Source organism: Penicillium griseofulvum (assembly GCF_001561935.1).
Source record: "Penicillium griseofulvum strain PG3 chromosome Unknown contig_13, whole genome shotgun sequence".
Taxonomy (NCBI): domain Eukaryota; kingdom Fungi; phylum Ascomycota; class Eurotiomycetes; order Eurotiales; family Aspergillaceae; genus Penicillium; species Penicillium griseofulvum.
In genome coordinates, this window is record NW_024467434.1 from 342,755 (window position 1) to 366,394 (window position 23,640).

At 46.8% G+C, this 23,640-nt stretch overlaps 9 protein-coding genes across 9 annotated transcripts; 4 read left to right on the top strand and 5 right to left on the bottom strand.

The window, feature by feature from the left end:
• Positions 1-1,442: 1,442 nt before the first annotated feature.
• PGRI_092450 (fungal specific transcription factor domain-containing protein) lies at positions 1,443-3,719 on the top strand (the record flags this gene model as incomplete). The annotated part of the gene is made up of 6 exons (XM_040796958.1): positions 1,443-1,557; positions 1,616-1,687; positions 1,833-2,331; positions 2,405-2,593; positions 2,651-2,916; positions 2,974-3,719. 6 exons carry the CDS (start codon positions 1,443-1,445, stop codon positions 3,717-3,719), a joined length of 1,887 nt encoding a protein of 628 aa, XP_040650388.1.
• Positions 3,720-3,779: 60 nt separating this feature from the next.
• On the bottom strand, positions 3,780-4,496 carry PGRI_092460 (DJ-1 domain, InhA-type; the record flags this gene model as incomplete). The annotated part of the gene is made up of 1 exon (XM_040796959.1): positions 3,780-4,496. The coding sequence occupies one exon, from the start codon at positions 4,494-4,496 to the stop codon at positions 3,780-3,782; it is 717 nt and encodes a 238-aa protein (XP_040650389.1).
• Positions 4,497-5,144: 648 nt separating this feature from the next.
• PGRI_092470 (putative MFS transporter) lies at positions 5,145-6,912 on the bottom strand (the record flags this gene model as incomplete). The annotated part of the gene is made up of 2 exons (XM_040796960.1): positions 5,145-5,436; positions 5,495-6,912. The coding sequence occupies 2 exons, from the start codon at positions 6,910-6,912 to the stop codon at positions 5,145-5,147; spliced, it is 1,710 nt and encodes a 569-aa protein (XP_040650390.1).
• Positions 6,913-7,806: 894 nt separating this feature from the next.
• Positions 7,807-9,641, bottom strand: PGRI_092480 (putative rhamnogalacturonase; the record flags this gene model as incomplete). The annotated part of the gene is made up of 7 exons (XM_040796961.1): positions 7,807-7,895; positions 7,949-8,254; positions 8,318-8,531; positions 8,586-8,720; positions 8,778-8,985; positions 9,059-9,137; positions 9,203-9,641. 7 exons carry the CDS (start codon positions 9,639-9,641, stop codon positions 7,807-7,809), a joined length of 1,470 nt encoding a protein of 489 aa, XP_040650391.1.
• A 585-nt stretch (positions 9,642-10,226) lies between these two features.
• PGRI_092490 (sulfatase family protein) lies at positions 10,227-11,714 on the top strand (the record flags this gene model as incomplete). The annotated part of the gene is made up of 1 exon (XM_040796962.1): positions 10,227-11,714. One exon carries the CDS (start codon positions 10,227-10,229, stop codon positions 11,712-11,714), a length of 1,488 nt encoding a protein of 495 aa, XP_040650392.1.
• Positions 11,715-12,525: 811 nt separating this feature from the next.
• PGRI_092500 (uncharacterized protein) lies at positions 12,526-13,329 on the top strand (the record flags this gene model as incomplete). The annotated part of the gene is made up of 1 exon (XM_040796963.1): positions 12,526-13,329. The coding sequence occupies one exon, from the start codon at positions 12,526-12,528 to the stop codon at positions 13,327-13,329; it is 804 nt and encodes a 267-aa protein (XP_040650393.1).
• Positions 13,330-13,949: 620 nt separating this feature from the next.
• PGRI_092510 (FAD-dependent oxidoreductase) lies at positions 13,950-15,324 on the bottom strand (the record flags this gene model as incomplete). The annotated part of the gene is made up of 2 exons (XM_040796964.1): positions 13,950-14,979; positions 15,032-15,324. The coding sequence occupies 2 exons, from the start codon at positions 15,322-15,324 to the stop codon at positions 13,950-13,952; spliced, it is 1,323 nt and encodes a 440-aa protein (XP_040650394.1).
• Positions 15,325-18,364: 3,040 nt separating this feature from the next.
• On the bottom strand, positions 18,365-21,956 carry PGRI_092520 (putative nuclear pore complex subunit Nup85; the record flags this gene model as incomplete). The annotated part of the gene is made up of 3 exons (XM_040796965.1): positions 18,365-18,819; positions 18,879-19,380; positions 19,440-21,956. 3 exons carry the CDS (start codon positions 21,954-21,956, stop codon positions 18,365-18,367), a joined length of 3,474 nt encoding a protein of 1,157 aa, XP_040650395.1.
• Positions 21,957-22,589: 633 nt separating this feature from the next.
• PGRI_092530 (uncharacterized protein) lies at positions 22,590-23,174 on the top strand (the record flags this gene model as incomplete). Its single annotated transcript, XM_040796966.1, has 1 exon — positions 22,590-23,174. The coding sequence occupies one exon, from the start codon at positions 22,590-22,592 to the stop codon at positions 23,172-23,174; it is 585 nt and encodes a 194-aa protein (XP_040650396.1).
• Between the last annotated feature and the right edge of the window lie 466 nt (positions 23,175-23,640).

The window sequence follows — 23,640 nt, forward strand, 5'->3', positions numbered from 1 at the left end:
ACGCGCTGAAGTGCGCGTGGAGATCGTTATAGCCCCAAGATTCAACTGGAATCAAAGCAGTGATTCGGTTAGTGTGGAACGACATGTAGGTTTCTCTCTTATTGTTATCCGCAACAAGCTGACTCTATTATAGGGAGGAATAGGTTTCCAGGCCTCTGCTGGTCGAAGTGGAATAAAAAAGACAACAGAGTACCTCACTGCACAGATCGATTTCCGGGGCTCAGCGGCGCTGTGGGAGGCTTACTGTACCAGAATTGTCCGCTTACGGCCATCAATCCGGTCAATTTACCTTCATAAATTGGAGTTTGAGTTTGAAAGAAGAGATCCAAATTATACGGGAAAGATTATAACCCCGCCAAGAGAGGATTCTCAGGCTTCTGCTACTTTCTCTTCACCACCGCCACCAGTGAATGATGAGCTGCTTCCGGTATATCAGCCTTGAGCGGTATAAGGAAATTACAACTTCGACCCCTGAAAATCACTTGTGCATTCTATATATTCTTGAGGCTGCGAGTGTCTCTTGGGCTGGCGTTACTTGTTTCCCGCCTCTTGATACCGTCATATCCTTAGGTGTCTTATTTTTGGTTAAGCAACGGTCACCACATGTGACACCTTTCTTATTCACCCACACCACTAGCTACTGTACTTGTTATTCTATAATACCTTATGGTTCTCTCCCATCTGCAGCCTGATATATACAACCATAGGGTGTGGAAAACAGGGCTTCCCCTCCGCTCAGCCGTACTCAAGCCCATCATAACACGCAGTCAATTCTCAATAGACCCTGAGCTCTCAAACGGCGTCGGATTTGATCTTAGGCTGAGTGTGGGTGATATAGGTGAGAATTTTGGAGACTGGGGTAATAGAGGTGAGAACGGGGTGAGATTGGGTGAGAATAGGGCGAGGATTCTCACGTAGATCACCCACTCCATACTTTCACTTAAGTCCGTTTTAGTTCATTAACCTAAGTTGCAGGACTGCAGTCACCCAGAATATATATATATATATATAGCAGTTTAAAGTTGGCTACTAGCGTCGACCTAACGATATCTGAAATGACCTAACTTGGCTCTTCGGGTTCATCAGAATTGAGAAACTTTTCAGAATTGGGTACTAGAATACAGCTATGTACTGTTATCTAATTGTCGAAGTTTACCACACAGTCACACCAAGACACCATGACATTAATTCAGGCTACAGTTCAATATAGTACATAATGTAGGTAATTGTGAAATCTCACGCGGATGACTCGGAGGCGGGACCTGCTTTCAACATCGACGCTCAGGTGAGGGGCACAGGGTGCATAGGTAGTACAGGGGGTGGATTTGTCAGCCGAAATACCTGCCCAGGTGATTTGAGATCTTTAAATGTCGTAGCATATAGAAGCCCTTCATTTTTCGAGCCTACAAGATTGAGATCACGAAAGTTATGAGTAACTGACGATGGATGACGCAATCCCGATGGACTCATCTCGTCAGCGGAAGAAAACGACAGCTGCGTGCGAAAAATGTCGTGTCCTCAAGGTGAAATGTATTCGATCCGGAAGGGGACAGCCTTGTACAAAGTGCGCGTCACACCTCTGACCGTATTCTCCATCCCATGCTAATTTGAGTAGATGTGCTAGATCCAACTCTGAATGCGTATTTCCAGAGCCGAAACAGCGAGCTCGAGTTCAACGAGCGAAACCGTAAGTGACCTTAGAGCTCTCCAGAGTCCAGGCAACAGGTCAGTTTTGCTGATAGGAAGGAGATGAAGCCGACTGGTCGAGCTTGAGTCCAAACTCACCAATATCATCGGTCTTCTTTCGCGCTCGAGCGCTTCCCTTTGTGAAGCCCAACCCCCGGTTGATACCGACTTTGGGCCGCCTGCCATTCCCGAATATTCTAGCGACAGGCCACATCCAACAGCTGAATGGATGAACCAAGAGGATCTGCCTAATTCTGAAGTGGGCGAAGGCCTGGAGTCAAGCGAAAACCAGAATACCACTGAACATACGCTAGAAAATTCGTGGGACCTATCCACTGCCATGGAAGCCGCGTGGATCACCGATTTGGGACTCAGTCCTATCGTCCTCGAGCATCTTCTAGACAGGTTCCGCGGCATGGCGTCCTACTTTCCATTCGTGCGACTTCCATACTCCTGTAGCGCTGCATCAATGGCTGAAGATCGCCCCTTCCTATTACTTGCAGCTGTTACTGTTGCTTCCTCGAAATACTGTCATCTTCAAGACGCCCTGATCAGACAATTCAAAGAATCTCTCAGCCAGCGGGTTGTCATGGCTGGTGAGAAGGATCTAGACCTGCTCCAGGGATTACTTGTTCATCTTGCCTGGTAGGATCTCATGTTCCCACATTACTTTCTATTTTGTCGGTCTCGGAGGCACTAGCAAGCTGACCAAAGTCAGGTTTCATTTCCATTTTGTTCCAGGAAGTCAGCAAGCATACCAGTACTTACAAATCGCAATCAGCATGGTCATTGACCTTCGTCTCGATCAAGAGGCCGCCGACCTGGTTGAGCAGCGAACCGAGCTGAGTGATACTTACATCGGGGAAGCGTGCCGTGCTTATCTAGGCTGCTATTACATGTCTAACATGTAAGATGCCATGCCCTATCTGGATAAGCGCTAATAGGCTTGAGCTGACTTCACTAGAATAGCAATGTCTTCGGGGAAACCCAACAATCTCCAATTTCATAAGGACATGCTTCAATGCGCGATGATTCTACAGCAACAACCAGAATTTGAGACAGACCTATTGATATACCCAATGACAAAGGTGCTACAGTTCACTGAGGAAGTCTGCGCGACTCTCCGATCAGAAGGCATTTATAGCCCTCGGTTACACATCCATGCTGGACGATTCACGACGTGGTTAGAAGAATGGTGGTCGTCCCTATCGACGGATCTTCGCAACAAGGGTAGGAACTTTTCAAGGTCTGGGGACTTCTCATTTAGCTGACTTGAAGAATTCCTAGTGGTGCTGATCAACGGCTATTATGCAGCCAAGATCCGGATTCAAGAAATGGGCTTGGTATATTGCTACGGGCAGAGAAGACCTCCATCTCCAAAGGCGCAGGAAGGTTCTACGATCTTATCTGCACATCCAATGGTCATTAGCAACTTGATCAAATGCGTCAGCTCTACGAAAGAATACTTCGATTTATTTTTCGCCCTCCCTGCCGCGGAGCAAAATAGCTTACCATATTCTGCGTGGTGTCAGGTTATTTTGGCTATCTTTGTGCTGTACAGGTTGTCCGTGGGACTGCCAGAAGTACCACAGTGGGACGTGGAGATTGCACAGCAAACTGTGGATCTACAAGAATATATTGATAAACTGTTGTCTCATTTACAGGTTATTAAGCCATTGCAGGATAGGCAAATACCCACCAAGAGCCTCTTTTCGAGGCTGCCCGAGGTCATGGGAAGTGTTAGAACTTCCTATGCATTGGCAAAAGAGAATCCCGCACAGGTTCATGATAGCCGCCATGCTCATCATGGGCTGAAGGCTTTTGATAACACAGCCTCATCTGTTCAAGGGCTGCGCCGCTGCCCTGCAGTGCGGTACTCGAGCCGTCACGTCGCCCAGGCTCAGGATCTATCCACATTACAAAGCGCTATTACTACGGAAGTCCAGAGTATAGAAGATGAGAAGCTTTGGGGTGATCTTTTTTTGATGGATTCACTTTCTAGCATGACAGATTCATCATCTTTGGAGTTTTGACAGGTGATCCATGCTCCAGATCTCAAATCCGCGAGACTGCAATTTCAGCATAGGAATACCTCAGATCTCGTCGGGAAAGACATGGGTGGAGATCTTGTTTCCAGTCAAATCGTATCGCTGAGGCAGAACATCGTAAAGTCCGTCCACATCCCGTGGTTCATAATCAAGCGACAATGCCGCCTGAATAAGATTGTCCAGCCCATAAGTCTCTTTAATCCAGTGGGCGATCATATCCATCCCCGCCACAGCTCCACTCCCAGTCCAAATGTTGCCGTCAACAATCCACTTCTTCTCCTTTGTCCATTTGACATTCGGGTATCTCTTCTTAACCCAGTTGTACTCAACGTTATTGACTGTGGCCCTCCTGCCATCTAGAGCGCCAGTGGCTGCAACAACCGCGGCTCCGGTGCAGATCGTGAACAGTAACTTTCCGGAGGCAGCATGGCGGCGAATAAGGTCCTGCAATTTCGGAGGAAGGTTGCTGTTCGCAGGGCTATCCCCACCGACGATGAGGATATCCAATTCGGGGACGTCATCCACCGTGACCGTAGGCACCACTGTTAGAGAGGTTGTAGGCAGGTACACCGGCTCCATAGTCTCTCCGATATGGTGGAAGACGAATTCGGGCGCCCTTGCCAGAAGTTCCGGATCCACGGGGGTGTAGTAATTGATACCCTCCAGGAGCGTCTTACTCGCGGAATTGAGCAGATCGCATGGTCCAATGATGTCGATCGTCTGGTAATCGAAGAGCGGGAGGCCAACGTGAATGGGAGCCATCTTGGTAGGAGTTCTTTTGGTAAAAGTATTGAAGGATGTGATCAAATGATATTTGCGTGTTGATAGTTAATACTGTTGGCCGTGTTTCCTAGCGCTTTAAATACTACCATTTTCCGGATGCCTTAATCGCGGAGCGGGCTGTTTGAATGATCCCGTCCTCCGTGGTCGACATTCCCAGCACGGGCAACGAGGTAAATTTATCAGCCGTGTCCGTGGTGTTTCAATTTTAAATGCATAGTGTAAGATTCTAGGGGGCTCGTTACAGGCCGTGATGAGATAATAAGTCAGCTATTCTCGAAATTGTCTTGACTGATACACACTTGACAACTATTTCGTGAACCCACCGCCAAGATCTTAGCGCAGATCCTATAATGAGCGGGCGGCGTTTAATTTGAGGGCATAGTAAAATGTGCTTTGTATGTGTAGATGACCTACGGAATATTACACGTACGAAAAAGCTCGCAGAATTCCATGGAGTTCTATTAGCACCATGCAAGTCATGTAGAGAGGACCGCTGGCGTCGAGATAAGGATGAACAGACTGTATACTATGTGTTGAAATAATCCCTAATCCCTATAGGAGCTACCTAGATCGACTCTTGCCGTATATCCTTTAGGGTAGTACACTCTTCGTGTACCGACCTTCGCATTAACTATCGAATTGGAAATCCAACCGCTTATTTCCTTGATCGGTAGTCGTTTGTAGATACGTCGCCTTCTCTTCAGCCGTCAACTTTTCCCACTGTGCTTTCTTCCACCGGTTTCTGGCCACATAGTATGCCTTTGCCAGGATATACGCGACAATAGTAGCAATATTGATAGCGATGAGCTGGGAGTTTCCTCGGCGATAGAGGGGCTTGTCGTCTTTGCGATATATATTCGAGGAGGCAATACCGGAGAGCTGGATAGTTATATTGTAAAGGGCGGCCGAAACCGTTCTCCTAAAAGCGGAATTAGTATTTAAAAGAAGTCCGGTAGTGGATGATTAGGGGGACTTACGTTCGCACAGCATTACTCAATCGGGAGCACCATCCAACATGTGCTGCATGTGGGTTTGGCCAGCCTAATAGTATGAACGTCACCGCATAGAGACCCCAATTTGACAACGATCCAGATGAGGTATAAAGCACGATGAGAAGTGGGAGGCTCCAGATCTGACTAAGTAGACCAATGAGTGAAATTTGGTGAAAGCGCTCTGTCAACTCGGTAATCAGGACAAGGTTGATAGCCCCAAATACCGTGACGGGGATTGTGAGTAATGTTGTTTGAAAAGTGCCAAATCCAATGGCTTTGAGCGATAGCGTGAGATAGGTCTTTGGTGGAGAAGTTGGAATCTCAAACAGCATCCCGATGACATAGATCGGCCATAAGTCGTAATCCTTCAAGCTCTGCCATAACATTCCAAGAGAAAGCGCTTCACGGTTATGCATGTCTCCTTTTGAAGGGTCATCGCGCAGGACACGGTTAACGATAATCTTCTCTTCTCTTTCGGTGAAGTAGCCTTTCGGATTCCACCAAGTCTTTGTCTGTGTAGGACCCGGGACCAAGAACAAGAAACTCAAGAATCCGATCACAATACTGATCAAAGCCTCGATCAGGAACAGCCATCGCCAACCCTCGCGGCCATCAACTCCGCGCATGTGTAGGACACCATAGGCAATGAAAGAGGCAATCACACCAGACATGGAGTCCACAAACCAAAACATCGCAAGACGGAAAGGCATTTCCGTTTTGGTGTAGAAGTAAGACAAATATAGAATCGAATCAGGAATAAAACCACCCATGAAAAGTCCGATGAAGAATCTGCAAGCAAAGAAGCCTGCCCGATTATGCATGAAGAATTGACCACCCGAGGCCAAAGACCATAAGATGATCTGGAAAGGAATCCAGCGATCTGGGCCTAACCTTTTACCGAGCATCTGAGAAGGAATTTCGGCAACGAGGAATCCGACACGGTACATGTTCTGGGCATTATTGTAATCATTGGTGGTAATTTTCAGGTCATCCAAGAGGTTATCAGCAGCAGCATTGCCAAGGTTACCTCGATCGAGGTTCAACCCAAAGAACATAACAAGAATCCAGACCAGGATCTTCCAATCGGTTTTGCGTCGCACGGAGGTCTCCTCGCGGTGCGTCCATCTTGCTTTAACGTCGAATCTGTGCAAATTCTCGTAGTCGGGCTTCGGATGGTAGAACTCCCCGAGCAAAGGGTCATCGAAGACACTTCGAACAGTGGCAATTGCATCTGGGTCAAATTTGCGTTTCCGCGAAGAGAGAGCAGAAAATAGAGACTGGGACTCGCGGGGCTGCTCTGGCTCTGCAAGTGTGGCCAGAGCTTCCTCCTTCGAATGGTAGTCTTCACTATCCTGAGGCTCAGAATATGAGACTGACGGTTTCTTTGATAATCTCGGTTCCATGACTTTCTGAACACCTTCGGTGCAGAATATAATGAAAGCGATGCGAATGAGATTGGAAGGACAAATGCGATATCATAGTAGATGTATAGCGAGGTCGGCCGTTATATAGGTAGTTTTTCAGAAAGAATCCTTTTTATTTCATGTCAAAATGCCGCTAATAATACGTGCTCAGTCAACATCATGATGCGATATACGTCAATAGATAACGAATCTTCCAAGACTAGAGAAGAAAGACCAAGCAAATTGTGAGAACGATTTTCTCGGTCAATAAAAACAAGCCTTGTCATTTAGCCGATTCTTTCGCCATGTAAGCGCCGATGGCATCAATCATTCCCTAATCAAGATAACCAGCGGTGAACGCATGGAATTTCGCAATGCTTAATTGGTGGAAGAACTATATTGTTCAATATATCTTCCTTGTCACGGTTTCTGGAATGATTGAGGGGACCCGGCGCCACGATGAATGCCGACATGAAGTTTTGCTCAAATCCATCGGCCTTGGTATACTTTCAATTAGCCGTATTACTCCGAGTTTAAACTACACTTGTTCCGACTATCATTTAAGTGCCAAGGCATATTGTCTTGGAAAAGCTTCGCCGAACGTCCTGGGTCTGGAATTAGCTGTCGAGTTAGGGTCCGTAGGGATACGGATTGACAGTCTCCAAGGGAAGCAATGGTTTTGGAGAAGTATTGTACATTTCTTACTTGTCAATCATGACGAAAATCTCCATTTCGATGTTACATTGAGTTCTATGTAAATGGCTCTATCTAGTCTTCCCTCAACCACCTCATCCCCTCATGCTAACCATCCCTTGCATCCACAACAATGCAAGTTTTTCGAGCATCTTTGAAACAGTCACCAAAAATTAATATGTATCCTTTTCTGATTATCATTTAGAAGCTCCCCCAGTAATGTAAATCGTAGTCCACTCCACCAGGGCGCCAAAGGGGAGCAGGACTATACACGGGAATTGGAGATGCAGCTATCAAATGTATGTTAGTCACATTTTGTAAGTTCTGGGGTTGCTCAGCTTACTGCCGTAGCCGGTACTAGGTGCAGCCCATGTGGGAGTGCTTGGGGGTTTCCATCTAGTTGGGGACGCGGTAATTGTATATGTGCTAGTGTAAGTATGAGGAGACTGGCCCGAATTCAGGGACACAATGCCGTTATTGGGCCCGTAACTGTCATCCCCTGTTCCAAAAATGTTGCTAATCTTGTTAACAACCGAGGTACCTGTTTCTGTCCAAATGCTGAAGTCCTCAACTGTGACATTCGTTGCATACGTGAGGTCATTTGCAATAAGATACAGTGGAGGGCGTTTTACACCATCAGCAACGAAGCCTAGGTTTTTTGTCAGTCTATTCTTGTTCACGAAATGTCATCAAATATCAGAAGTTAACCCACCGGAGAAGTTCCGGAAAACTAGGTTACTCAGTACGACAGCACCAGTGTCGGGCTCGAAAGTGTTTTGCCAGTACTGATTGATATCCAAGCCATACAGACTTCCGAGAGAACGGAAATTGGAAAACGTAATGTTGGTGACGTATCCAGATCCCCCAGGATATGTCTTGATAAAAGCAATGTTGTTTCCTTGGATAATGCTGATATTACGTGCTTCCTATAGTGAAGTCAGTCCCAAGAGATTTTCTATATTAACCGAGGGAGCACACACGATATTGGAGATCTCAGCAGACACATTCAAGCTGCCGATAGAGATTCCGGACCCAGCCTGATTGCAAACCAAATTCTCAACCAAAGCATGATGAGACGGGCTCTTCACTGAAACACATTCATCGCGATTTGTGACCTATATTAATGGTTGAGATTCAGATTGAGGTTCAGCACCATGATGTTCAGGTCATACCTCGTTGTCATGGATGTGATAGTTGGTTCCAATAGCATCAATGCCATCGTAACTGCCCAAGTTCCCTCCACGAATCGTGAGATGATATGCTTCCACGTTGACAGCGAAATCGAGAATGATATGAAACTTGGGACTGTCGACAAGGATCAAATCATGTACCGAGGCATTTGTTGGAGAAATCAGACGTATGAGGCGAGGGCGATCAGTGCTAGAAATCCACATCTTCTAGTTAGATGTAGTTTTTTTTTTTTTTCTTCTCGAAGACATCGAAGTTTCCTTACTTGTTGAGATTTCGGTAAATATATCCTTGTCCTTGGAAAGCACCCTTGCCATTCGAAGAATAGAACTCGAAATCCACAGCTGTCTCTCCACGTCAGAGCTTACTGTTCATGTAACTGAAAATTCATTTCAGGCATTGCACTCACCATTGACGATAACAAGAACATCTAATAAAAACTTTTGGTCACCCTCCCCATCAATGACGGCATTAAGTGTGTCTCTCCCGGCATATCCTTGGAGTACCAACTCACGCTCAATTGTCCAGTCTCCTCCATATGCAGCAGTAATCAATCCATCCAGTTGAAAAGCCCAGTTCGTGCCGTTGCTGAGCGTAACACCTCGCTTGATCAAATATTCACCTTCCGGTACAATGAGACGGCTTCCTGGATTTTTGAGGACGCATTCGGAAAACACTGTTTCTAATGCGGTCGATATATCGGTGCTATTATCCGCAATACCGCCATAATTGAGTATGTTGCACTCTATGCTTTTGTGCTCGAGTGCTGTTGTAGGGCCTACAGGGCCAATCAATTGACCAGCGGCGATACCCGACAGCAGGGGAAGGAAGAGAAGGGGTAGCCTCATCTTCCGGCAATTTCAAAAGTAACTTATGGTTGTAGCTCTGCGATAGTTGGGCATTTAGATCTATTTAAGCGAAATCATCAGAATCCCAGCTCTGAGACATTACGCCATGGTCATTTCTGGTAGTGCTGTTGAGTAGCATAATGTGTTATACCAAAGGCGCCATTCATCCACCCAATTAACCGAGATGCAATAATAAAATTGTATTATTCTAAAAGTCCGTTTCGCATTATAAATCCGTGTTATTTTCAGACTAATTTCCGCTATAAAATGGGTAGCCCTGAGAGGTGCTACCCAATAGGCAATATTTATGGAGGATGGCAACATTTTTAATTAATATTCGGTCAAACACGTTGCAAGCTAACGGGGGCTAATTGTTCTTAATTCATTCGCGATGAAGCACATCATCTCTCTAGCAGATCGCGCTGCCACGGAAATTGAACAAAAGAGGGTTAGGCTTGATCTAAAGTAAATGCACCAATGAAGGATTTGATAGCAGTTCCTTTGAAAAAATATTATTATCTGTTCAAAGCCCCAAAGCTACTAATAAGAGAATTCCCAGTCACACTTTCAGTGACCCAGTCGACAATGTCAGGCAAGAAGAACATCCTATTGATGGTCGCCGATGACCTCGGCAAGCAGCTCGGTTGTTATGGAGCTTCAACTATTCAAACCCCGAACATCGATCATCTAGCGGGACAAGGCACGAGATTTGAGTACGCCTTCGCGAGTACTGCATCTTGCAGTGGGAGTCGCTCTGTTATCTACACAGGTCTCCATACTCATCAAAATGGCCAATATGGGCTTGCCAGTCACCGCCATCATTTCGTTACATTTGATCACGTCGAGACGGCACCCCAGCTGTTGAACGAATGTGGCTATCGGACCGGAATTCTAGGCAAAATTCATGTCGGACCCTCCGCAGTCTATCCCTGGGAAGTGAAAAAAGAGAGTGAAACGAGGGATGTTGCCGTTATCGCCGACCAAGCAAGGTACTTCTTCCAGGATTCGCAATCCGATGAGAGACCTTTCTTCCTGACTATTGGTTTTCACGATCCCCACCGCGATCGCACGAGAGGCGGCTTTGGAAATGACCAGGTGTATGATCCTCGAATCCAGAAGGGGAACTATAATCCAGAAGATGTCGAAATCCCACCATTCATCAACGACTCTCCCGGTACCCGATATGAGCTGGCCGAGTACTACAGCTCCATCCACCGGCTTGATCAAGGCGTTGGGTTCGTTTTGGATGCCCTGACAAAAGCCGGTCTTGCAGACTCGACTTTGGTGATCTTCATCAGTGACAACGGACCGCCTTTTATCAATTCGAAAACTACCCTGTTCGACGCGGGTGTCCGGCTTCCTCTCATTATCAAGCATCCAGACATCAAGCCCACGGTCAATGATGACATGGTTTCATATATCGATATATTGCCTACTTTGCTCGACTATGTTGGGCATCCAGGTGTAGTCGACCCGGCTAAGAAACGACTAGGTCGCTCATTGCTTCCTATTCTTGGCAGTAACGTGAGGCTCTCGGACTGGAACCAGGTCTTCGGCTCGCATACATTCCACGAAGTGACAAATTACTGGCCAACGCGATTCATTCGGGACCGACGTTACAAATACCACCGCAACCTCGCATGGCGTTTGGACTTCCCATTTGCTGCTGATCTCTACGGGTCTCTTTCCTGGGAAGATATTCGCAACTCAGCAGACAACGAAATCACAATCGGCGGCCGGAAGCTAAAGGATTATTTCTTCCGAGCGCCGGAGGAGCTATTTGATTTGGAGAACGATCCAAATGAAGTCAACAATCTCGCAAAAGACCCAGCGTATTCTGCCGTATTGAATGATTTGAGAGGGAAGTTGGAAGAATGGCAACGTCGGACGGAAGATCCTTGGTTATATCGGGATGGTGTTTCAACCTGGTTTATTCGATATCATTTTCCAGCTGGGCTGAAGGTTCCGAATCGATTGGACTTTGATATTGACCGGCCAGGCAATCGAAATGAAAAGCCCTTTGAGGGAAATGGACCTTGGGGTGCTGAAATGGATGATTCAAGTACTGGCTGAGCGGACGGGAAGCCCTGTTTTTCACACCCTATGGTCGTATATGCTCATGAGAATGGATTCCAAGACTATACAGGGTAATTTCTAGCCCATGTTAGAAGTACTTTGTCTAAAATAGAGGACATCAAGTAGCATTACGCTCACAAATTTGACCGGCACTAGATAGTGTGATTCTGAGACATGTCATGTTCTTCAAAGTACCCGAATGCAAAACAGATCATACAATATCTTCGTGTTCAAAAGATATCAATTCGAGTATGTACTAGATGGGAGATCGGGTGCGTGCTAGGGCACCTCGTCATTTTTGGGAATTTTGAAGCGATCCTACGTTAATTGATGCTGCTAGTACCATTTTGTTGATTACTATGAGTCAAATCATCGCTCAATACACCAGGGAGATTTTGGTGTTTCTTTTGTTTCGGATCAAAGAATTGGCAAGCCGAGGACATCTAACATTCGGCAATAATATACGGCTATCTATGCTACGCCTAACCTCTTCTCCGGACAATGTTTGGGATTCCCATTCTATCTTTTTGGGGCCGGGGTCACTGGTCCTATTTAAAGGCCTAAGATGGATATCCGCGAATCACCAACTTCCTCGGCCCATAAGCCAAAAATAGACTATAACATATCCCCAACTACATTCTTGTAACTACATCCCTGTAAAGGAGATTATTATATCCTAAACAATTAGGTAAGCACTAAATAAAGATCTCATGACACGTGGACGCATTGCACCACATAACCTTATATCCCCCTTTGCATCTACCGTTCTTCTCATCTAGCATCTACACGGCTTCATAATTTGATCAAAATGGCCTCTCTCCCACCACAGTACGAAATTCGCGTTCTTGAGCCAGAGCATGAGGAATGGGCCCGAGCAATTTGCATTCACACAAATATCTTCCATTCCGTGCTCTGGCCAGTTGTCTACCCCGAGAACAAAACCCACCGGGCCTATCAGACTTTCCGGGATTCGCACTATTTAATCAAACACCAGATCGATTCCGGGAAGTCACTCGGTATCTTCGACAAAGAATACCAGTACAAGCGGCCCGAGTCTGCAGCTACAGGGGGCAAGCTGTACTGGAACCTGGATGATGAGAATGCCACCGAAAGCGAGCTTGCGGAGCAAATGGACTTCCCTCTAGTTTCCATTGCCATGGCCTACGACGGCATCGACGAGCTGGACATGGCTCAGATACATCCTCTGATAGAAGCACTGCCCTTGTTTGGAACAGTCTACCATGCCCTCGAGGAGCGAGACCCACGCGATCCGAAGTCGTGGAAGCCCACGGTCCGTGGTCAAGTGCTGATGCGCAACGCCACCAACACCGTTCAGGCTTATTCCGGCCATGGACTTATGAGGCTGCTGGCTGAAGAGATGATGAGGCGTTCCGCAGCTGAAGGATATCGGGGTATTCAAATCGAGAGTATTTCTGAGGCTGTGCAGAAGGTGTGGTCGAAACCGCCGGCACCCTTCAAGGGGACTATCGTCTCGCAGATTCATACGACAACATTCGAAGAGAAAGATGAGCAAGGGGAGGTTTCGTATCCGTTGCGACCGGCGAATGTGCACATTTCCAAGATTTGGGTTGACCTCCGGGCTTCAGATTGAAAAGATTAACTTCTCCAATTAAACTGGTACATATAAAGAGCTAATAGTGAATTATATGAGATACTGTAATGCACCTATGCAGTACAGATTTGTGTCTATTGCTAAGATCAGTGCGGTTACCCGACCCCGTTGAGCAGGCCCCCATCGCCATACAGTAAATCTTCTCAGTAGGTACAGATCAAACCAGGAGAGGAGGTATAGAAGATTCAAGTAGAAACTATCTAAAGCTATCTATATTAAAGTATACTACTTAGTGACAAGCTCATAGGGCTTGGAAGGGAAGCATTTCCGAGTAGTATACTCTCCCGACTAGTACCAACCTCATTATCTGTACAACTCGCCTGAAAAGAAATAAACATAGCCTGACACTCGAAGAGTATTACAGGACTTGACTTTAATTCGAGAAGTTATTTATCTTTTTTGCATGGTGTGTTTATATTCCAATATGCAAGTACCAACTACAGACTGGAGAATCTGCCCCCGAGTGAAGAACAATTCTAAATTGATACCCTTTTTAATCTATAACCTGCCCGGATTCTGGTTGATAGACTACCCAAAGTTATTTGCCAGCTAAAAAGGAATTGTCATGTTCAGATTCAGGTAACAGTATATCACAATATCTAAGTCTTCATCGGGTGTAGCCAAGGTAACTTCCCATTCATCGCCTCCGATGCCTCAATATAATCAAACGCCTGTGCTTTCTGCAACCCAGGTGAAAATGCAAAGCGAAGTGCGAGTCTCTCAACAACTGAACGAACAACAATATACCGAGAAAAAAACCTGTAAAAGTTGTTATACCAAGTGTACAAACGAGTCTCCATTCCCGAGCTCGCCAAATCTGCAACGAGCGAGCAGTCCGAGCTCTTTCGAACTCTCTCATAGTCATTAAACACATGTGTTAGAGTAGACGCATCTGGGTTTCTATCCGAAGCACCCTGAACCGCAGCTCGTAGACGGTTACACAACACCACAACATCCTGCACGCCATTGTTATACCCAAGCCCCATATGAACTGTGAGCTTATGGCAAGAATCGCCCACGAGCACAATCCTGCCTAGACTCCAGTGCTTCGCAATTCCTTCCTGGAGGTCCGTCATGCCTACGGCCAGCATGTTCGGCCAGACATCTTTGACCTTGACCGCGCGGTTCAATGGGAAATCCGCAAACTCAGCACCGACGGTGTCAACATCTTTCTCTGTGTAATGGTTTCGCTCGCTGGTTGGCTTGGGCAGCGCTTTGGTTATGAAGAACCAGCTACGTGTCGGGCCGCTGAAATACGAGACGGACTTTCCCGACGACTGGGTATCGTTTCCTTCACCGGAATGTGACGGCGTGGGGAATGATCCGTATAAAAGACGGAACGTTGCTGTGAACGGTTCTTCTGGGTCCCAGTCCCGTAGTGGGTCTTCTTTTAAGGCGATATCGCGCATCAAATGTCGGGTTTTGCTGTGAACGCCGTCTGCGCCGATCACTATTGATCCATGATAGACACTACCGTCACCACATGTCACCTTGACCCCGTCAACCTTGGTCTCGATATTGCTCAACTGTTTGTTTGTCAAGACTTTTTCTTTTGCGATATCTGGTAACGCATCGTACGTTGTTTTGACCACCTCCGCACGATCAAAGGCAACAAGGCCATGTCCATGACTGTTTCAGAAATGTCAGTCAGAAACATATGAAAATTGGTATAACGACTCACTTCTCTCGAAGAGTTGTATATCTTGGACTTTCATTAAACACATGTCCGTCTTTGGTAAGCGACATATGAGTTTTCAACTCTCCCCCCAGAGGCAGTAATGACTCTAAGATACCGAGTTGATGCATGACTCTGAGTGAAGTTGGATATAGAACAAGACTGGCTCCTTTCTCTTCGACAACAGCAGGTCTGCGCTCGAGAACCACAAAATCAATGTCGGCGCGGTGAAGCGCATGGGCAACGATTAGCCCTATTGGGCCGCCACCCACCACAATAACCTTGAAGTCGCTCCCCATGCTATAACTATGGGATAGCCTAGGATATGCTGGATAATATCTTCCACCAAGACTGGAGGGAATTGGGAAGGAAATGAGTTAACTGCAGATCCCAAGCCTCACAAGGTCGTGTCAGCTTATTACACGAGGACATACATGCCACTAGGCCAGTTTCAGTTAGTAAATGACAATCCTGAGGGATTCACTTCGAATCAAATTGTTTTTCAGCTGCAGCTCCCACCTTTTGCTTCCGCCTTTTCCACAATCATCTCATGTATCTTTGTATGCAGCCAAGGGGCTTGGAGTGCAGGAGGATCCATACCTGGTACATCTTCCCAAGTCCCTCCGAATTGAATGTCGAGTTGGTTTCGAAATGTAGTTAAGTCTTAGTTCCAACATCCTAATAATTATTCTTTGATTTTATATTAGAAAGTGGTGGAATAAAACAAAGGCTTTATACTTCCATCTGTTAATCCAAATTGGGTTTAGCGTTAGAATATCATACTAGGGTAATTCGTCTTTTTAATCCAGGAATATCTTTCATTTACCTTTCTGAAACAGGCATATAGAGCCTTCTACTGCAATTCCATCAACCTAATCCCCTAATCCGAGTCGGTAACATATAAGCCGGGCGACGGCCAGAGAGTCCAGGCGATCAAAAACGACCAACCTACCTAGTTGCTTCCATGGGAAATCTTGGAACTCGCACATATTTATCTAAGCGACTTAAACTGCCCATATGGGCCTCCACATGGCTCGCACCTAATTTTAAGATCCTCGCCATCACAATGATTTCCCGGTAACAGGCATTGATATCTCACCTCCGGTAACGGGCAAGTGAATCAAGCATCGTGTACTAACCGTTATTTGCACGTCGAATGAAGGTAGAGAGACTTGTACCACATGCCAAGCTTCTGATATAGACAAGCGGCTAACCTGAAGGCCCGTTCTTTTTACTCGCAAGATGGCTTGTGTTTCTCCCAACTGCGTAGGCAATCTGGTGGTTTGTCAATAGATCACGAAAAGAATGCAATGGATTACTATCGATTGACATGAGAAGGAACCAGTCCTTGCTTCGACAAAAATATGAATGCAGGACATATAGTGACAGGCTTGTTCAAAGAAAAGAGACGCCCACAATGCATTATATTTTCACTTCATGGTCCTTCGTTGGCCCATCATCCGTACCGCATAATCACACATATCGCACAATAGCACACGTATTTTTGTCACCAGTCTTCGTTCGCATGTTCGCCCTGCACCCTCCGTCCCAGACGTGGACCGGCATTTCGTATTGGATTCGACGATACTCAACACCCGGTTGAATAAAATGCAGTGGAATCAATCAATGATTCACGAAGCAGCGCGCTCTCTAGGAGCAATAACCACTTGCAAAAGCCAAAACAATAAAGCACAGAGAAAAGAGTGTAGAGGGTAGAAAGAGTCCACAAACTGGCCAATACCAGGAATTGTCGACACCAGCGTCGACAATAATTATCCGAAGAACACCGACACACAATTCAAATAGAAAAAAAGAACAGGAAAAAAAAAAAAAAAACAACAATCCAGGAAGCTCCGAAATCACGGCACAGCCATGATGAATGGTCCCCAAATCTACCAATATTCCTCACTGTGACTTCCCTCCTGACTTCCACCGAAATCCCGACTCCAGTATCCCGAATCAGACCGGCTCGTACCAGGTGAAGAAGCATATACCCCACGTCCAGAGTGTCTGTCACAGGTATAGCCAACTAACACGGTCTTTTCTTGTATTCTGTGACCACGTTGTCCATAAGCAGAGCATGGGTCGATGGAGTGTTCGAAGTAGAGACATTTGCAGACGGAGTAGCGTTCAACGACTTTGTAGCACATCGTATGAGGGGATTTGGTGAATTGAAGTTTGTATTGAAAGAGAGGAAGCGAACCAGCCGATTCAAAGAAAGAAAATAACAAATGAAAGTATACGCGAAAGAATGAACCGTGGAGTAAATTGAGGGAAGGGATTAAAATATATATAGAGTATAATAAGATATACATCAGCCCTATGGGTAGCCCCAGGCAGAAACCTAACGGGGCGCGCCCAATTGGACAAGTTATGAGTATAGACTCCACTGTTAAGAGGGATCATTTACCCCTCTATGTTAGTGGGGGGGGGATACACAGAAGAGAAAAAAAAGACTAGTCTAGTCCCATCCCTTCAGCTGGAATGTTCAAACTTCTGACTTTCGGTCTCACTACACAGTAACACTAACATCAAAATAGGAAAGTGTGGCAGGTAAAGACGGTGAACACACAATAAAGATGCCTATCCCACAGCCATTCAGTACAGTATGTCGGTGAGCAACCGGCTGTGCAGCTAAAGAGTTCGCAAATACAATATTTCTCAAATCCCGAATCGGACAGATGATTGGCTGAATGACGCTGTGAATCCAAAGTGGATATCGGGGCGTTTTGACTCAGAGAGCCTCTTAACACAGCCCCCCTGTCAGTTTTTAAGACTAGTATGGAGGCTCATGAGTGTATATTGTATAGGGCTGGTGGTCCGTATATGATTACATCTACAAATATTATATCTGACGATATGTTGGTGAATTTGTGAGCGGATTAGGCGCCCGCATCCAGCTGATGCGAAAACAGAGTTACCTAGCATGTACGAATACGGAGTACATAGGTAAATTATATTTAGAATGGGAATATAGGGCAAGACTGTAGAACCACAGGCCACACAAGGAATTTCTTATATAGGCTATTTAGTAGAAAATAATGATACAAATTTATAATAGACGAAAATGAGATAGCAACTTCATACAGTCGTAAGGTCAGAGAGCTCTGTCGATGTAAGTTTACACTCTACAATGCCCGCAAAGTACATACTGACTCAAAAGAATTAACTTGCATAAAGTCTCATATCGTACAGCGCCTGTCACAAAGACAGCAGATCCTGAACAGGTAAATGTAGTGTGTGTGTGCAAGTGGTGCTAAGCTAAATTCATTTCCCGGATTAAAAAAAAAAACACCATTTTCAAAACTAGGCCTCCCTCTTACTCTTAACGCCGTAATTTCAGATCGATCCCATGGCTCCCTGACTCAATCCACGTGCTAATCCCAGTCGAAGCATCCGTAGGATATCCTCACCCTTGGCAGTCTCGGGAAGTCCGACTCGCCAATCCCATCCACGATCGGCGCTGGCTTTGTCACCTGGGGTAGGCACCAGGACGCCTGAGCTGCCGACGGAGGTAGGGCCGGATCCCGAGCCGGAGCGTGTGCGCGCGGACTCAAGCATGTCGTTGCCGATGAAGGCAAAACTGGAGGAGAAGTTGGATACGGATTTCTTTAATAGCGAGCGGGGGGAGGGGAGCCCATCTGATCCTCCGCTGGTTGATGATTGATATTCGAGTAGGGTGGAGCGGAAGCACTCCTCGCACTGTGCGTACACACGGGGGGTGACTGTTTCGAGGTCCTCGATTGCGGACAGGATGGTGAACTGTTGAGATACGGAGAGAATTGGAGTGGGTTCTGATTAGGGGGTTAGTATCAAGGAAGAAAGTTGGCGTGGGCTATATTAGAAGACTTACGGTTCATAAACACACAGGCTTCACCCAGCAGAGCCAGCAGTCCATCCACCTGTACAGCGGAATCACGATCTGGATCGTAGAGACCTCCGTAAATATTATCCGCCGCACTCCCAATGACAGCCGCAAGAGCTTGCGCAGCGGCACGTCGCCGAGCCAACGGCTTGTAACGTGGTTGCTGGCCCTCTTGCAGTTCGAATTCCTCGTCACGAATCTCATAAAACCGGCGCAGTGTTGCATAACCACTGAGATAGAACTGGAGAATCCGTGCAGCTTCTTCGTCGACTTGTGCAATGGACGACAGGCATGCTTTGGGTTCCTTCATCAAGGAGCGCAATTGTTCATCGAGATCGGCCGCCGCAGGATACGCGCGTGATTGAACCAAGCTGTAGGAAATCAAAAGATCGACAACTGACTTGACCTTGCGTCGGCTCTGCGCACGAGCATAGCAGACAAGGGCCAGACCGAAGTTTTCGGATTTCGAGGTCAACATGTCGCCGAATCGCTGTAATACAAGTTAGCATTTGGTCGGATAGTCAAGCACAATTCCCTTCTACCACTCACCTCGGATACTCGACGCCCTTGCTCCTCTAGCTCAAGTTCAGAGCAGAGAACCACGAGTTTATCCAACTGATCAGCGCTTTCCAAAGGAAGCTTATCCACAATCTCGGTCACAGCCTTCTTCATCTTGTTTGCATCATCGAAGCGGCTCAACACCTCAATAGCAAGCTCCCAGCCTTCGCGAGAGCTGTGCTCGTTCTCGATAACGGGCCGGTCGTACAGTCCGAGTGCGTAACTGTAAAGAATATCATCCTTGTGTAAATGGCGAGCCGGGGACTTGTTCTCCTGCCCGTACGAAAGAACCATAAGATCATTCTCGGACAGACCAGGTAGCGTCTTTTGGCTGCTTCCAGACTCAAACCAACCTCCTAGACTGGCAACTTCTGCGACCGCTGCAGCCACGCAAAGTGACCATGACTGTATTAACTCCAATACGCCCTGCACGTTGCCTTCAAAGACAGATGCAAGTCCCACCTCCACGCTGCTGAGCGTATTGGGTCGGAAATCAGCGTTGTCGGACCCATCGCTGGTGGTATGGCTGAGGGCTAGTTCGAGGCGGTCGAGGTAAGCGCCACGCACATTACGATCAACGGCGCGAGCGTGATTCTTTGGGCCACGCGAGCGCAAGAAATCTTGGAAGTTGTCGCTGGATGAGGTAGCGCCAAAGTCCATGGTGGTACCAGTGTCGTCTTCACCATCCCACCATGCTGTCAATGCAATAGTCGCCTCCACCCAGTCTTGAGATTTGCCCTTGATGGCAGATGGGTCGCCCAAAAGAATTCGGTAGATAAACCTCAAGCTCTGGTAAATTGACCATGGGACACGGCTTTCTGCCATGCGAGCTGATTGAGCGAATGAAATGGGGTTCTTGTTGGCAGCGTTTGTGTTAAAAGTGGACAACCCAAAGTTGACGGCCTGGAAGCGATTTTCTGGAACCGGCACAATCGACTCATCCCGCTCCTCTCCCTCAGCGAATTCTTCTAAGTCAGTTACAGCTGAAAGAACTCGTTTCCGGTATTGAGACCAATCAAGGCCAGTAACCTCCCAGTCTTTAGATTGGGTACCAGGGCATGATTCAAGGATCTGAAGAGCCTTGTTGACGCAGCGCTGAATATTTTGTAGCTGTGCGCCGCGGTAGCCAGGTTGCGGGAGTCCATCCTCCATTGCTGACCGGGCGTAGTTGAAGTCTGCAGAACGCAGAACATCTGCGGCATCAGTCAAGCGACCACGCAGCACAGAGGCAATGATAATATCCCAGAAGTTTGAGGACGCGGTCGGGTTCGGTTCCACATATTTCAATGCTTGGAGATCCTTGGTCTGCGAAGCGTGGTTTTCACTGAGCCAGTCAAGCAAAACTTGGGGCAGGGGTTTAGGAACGGGAAGTCTCGTCATGGCCTTCACCATACCAGCGGCCCCGGTGCGCATGGGGTTAATGCTGGCAGTTGAAGGTGGTTCACGAGGCGGGTGATGGATTTGAAGCAGCAACGAAGTCAAGAAGGTAGCTTTCACGAGGTTGGGAGCCTGCTCCCCGGGCCCAATACCGGTATGGGCACCATAGGGCCGGTCAATCCCACTTTCGTCAGCCCAAGTCTGCCAAGTGTCTGCCAATTCCTTTGATACTGTAGCCAATACGGCATCGAAATCGACATGTTTGAATTCCGCGGCTTTGAGCTCATCGGAAAGTCTTCCCAGGGCATCCTCCGTTTGGAGAATCATCTCACTTGGCTCTTTAACAAGGGCAATGCGGGATCTAGCAGCAAGGTTGTGAAGAATGGACGGCATGGCAGAGGGTTTCTTGGGTGCCAGGTTGGTCTTGCGGATAGGCGACTGGTGCTTCCAGTGATCGTCAAGCTTCGGTCGCTTGGCATCGTTTGGATTCGAATAAATCGGTTTGCGCTGTGCACCCATGGAGGGCTGGGACCCGAAAGGGTTTCCGAAAGCCGAGTCTAAGAAGTTGAAACTATTGGGCCGATCCTTAGTGCTCAAATCCGTTTCCTCTTCAGTTTGCTCCTCTTCAAGTTGCTCGTGCTCCGGTTCCATCGCGCCTTCCTGGTCTTCGTTAAAGTCACTCATTTGCGACGAGGCAAACCCATTAGACTGTCCAAAATCCATCGAATCACCAAATCCGCCATTCGGTACACCGAAGCGAAGACTAGATTGAGCTGCAGGCTTAGCGGAAGGAGCTTTGGTCTGCTTGGGCATGGCATAATCCATCGATCCAAAGGATGAGCCAAAGATGCTATCATTTGTATTGATGTTACCGGATTTGGTGAAGACAGAATTGGAGAAGTCATTTCTCGAGAAGGAGTTCTGGTTTGTGGAGAATGCGCTATCATTTGTGGAGAAGGAGTTGATGCGCGAACCACCATTGATGTTTGATGTAGAATGCGGTACGAATGAGCCTGCAGTGGATGGTGGAGGGCCGGCAGGAGTTGTCGACAAATTGCTCCAGAGACTGCGAGAGCGATCTTTATCTGGAGTCTCAGGTGGACTGGACTCGTAGGGTACGTGGAACGACATCGCGGGGTGGGTTTTGATCAGAATGAGAAGAGACGGGTTGACGGCATCAGAGGATGCAGGTTTTGGGCCGCAACAGCTCTAAAGAACTGTTAGATGGAACAAATGGCAGTCTCAATCGACAAAGATCGATTCACCGAGCAGCGAAGAAGGTCGATGTAGTTGATTGTTTGGCAGAAGTTCCCTCTTCTCCACACTTGCTTGTTTTTCTTGCCCTTCACTTTCCGCTTCGACGCGACGGCGAAAGTTATCAGGCACCAAGGCACTAATATTTAAGTCATGTGACATTTGCTGGTGAAGGATCACGTGAGAGATTGCTTACTCAGACTGCCCCAAATTGGAGCCTTGCAAATCAGGCGAAATGCGGGATAGCCTGGTCACCAATTTTGGGGGCCACAACCTGATAGGTCTGTTGCCCTGCACTGCCGGCATCGCAAGGCAGAGCTCAGTCGTTTAGGCCCCAATATGATGCAACTTTAGGAGCTCAATGAACACATGTAATGACTCGAGCAAGGCTGAGTTTTAATTGATCTGAGAATCTAGATATATAATGAACTCACTGGTTCCGGCTTGAGAAACTAATCGCAACTCTACTCTACACCGAATGATACCATTCTCAATTCCATCACCTCCATCATGAATCCAGCCGCCCAGTATCTCATCACCCACAGCTTCTGGCGCCACCATTACGATGTCAGCACAACAAACAAAACACACCTCTTCCATGTCGTCAACTCCACCCTCACACCAGGAAAACCGGATCTGACCTTCCACCGGGGCCCAGACTCCAATGGGCCCATTGCAGGAGTGTGTAAGTTCAGACACTTCTCCTCGGACTGTGAAATTGGGCTCGGAAATCCTGAACGGCCCAACAAAATGGACTGGGAATATCTCCATAAGCAAGGCTTTATGAAGCGTGTATACTGGTTCCGGATGCAGGTGGAGGACGGCACGAAGCAAACTTTCACCTGGAAACGAACCCACTCGCTTGGTAGTGGCCATGAAAACTACAAATTAGTCGAGGAGACCAGCCAGACAGTTGTTGCGGTTTTTTCTTCCGGTGGCATCTTTTCCAAAACAACCGGTTCCTTGGATATCTACTTCCATCTAGGGTCACAGTTCTACCTCATGGCGCTTATGTCGGCAATTTCCGTTATTGAGAGGGCCAGGCGTGCGAGACAGAGTTCGCAAGCTGGAGGAGGAGGGGGAGGATCATGTTAAGCCAAGACTTGAGGTTTCATTGATGGCGTTCACACAATTACGAAGCTAGGAAAGTCCTAGCGAGATTGGAGTTTATTTAATGTTTAGCTATGATACCCTTAGTATAACTGCCACGTTCTGGATAAGCTTTAATTTTTCTTTAAATTTCTTTAATTGTCTTTAAATTATTTTAAGATTAGATTTATGGAAAAGTCTGGGATATTATGTTTCATTATTCTTCTATAGTAGTAAGCGGGATATATATAGAAAGAGAACTGCCGAATGTAAGAAAATGTCTAAGACTTCTAATAAAAAAAAAGTTTCAAATGAACTTTTTTAAGGTTTTTCTTTTTTTCGAAGAGTACAAAATACGGAGTATATAACCGACCCTTCCCTGAAGAGACTACTTTTACAGATACTTTTATAGATTTTAACGAATTAAAGTCGTATAATAATTCAAGGCCAAGTGAGGCAGTGCAAGCAAGAC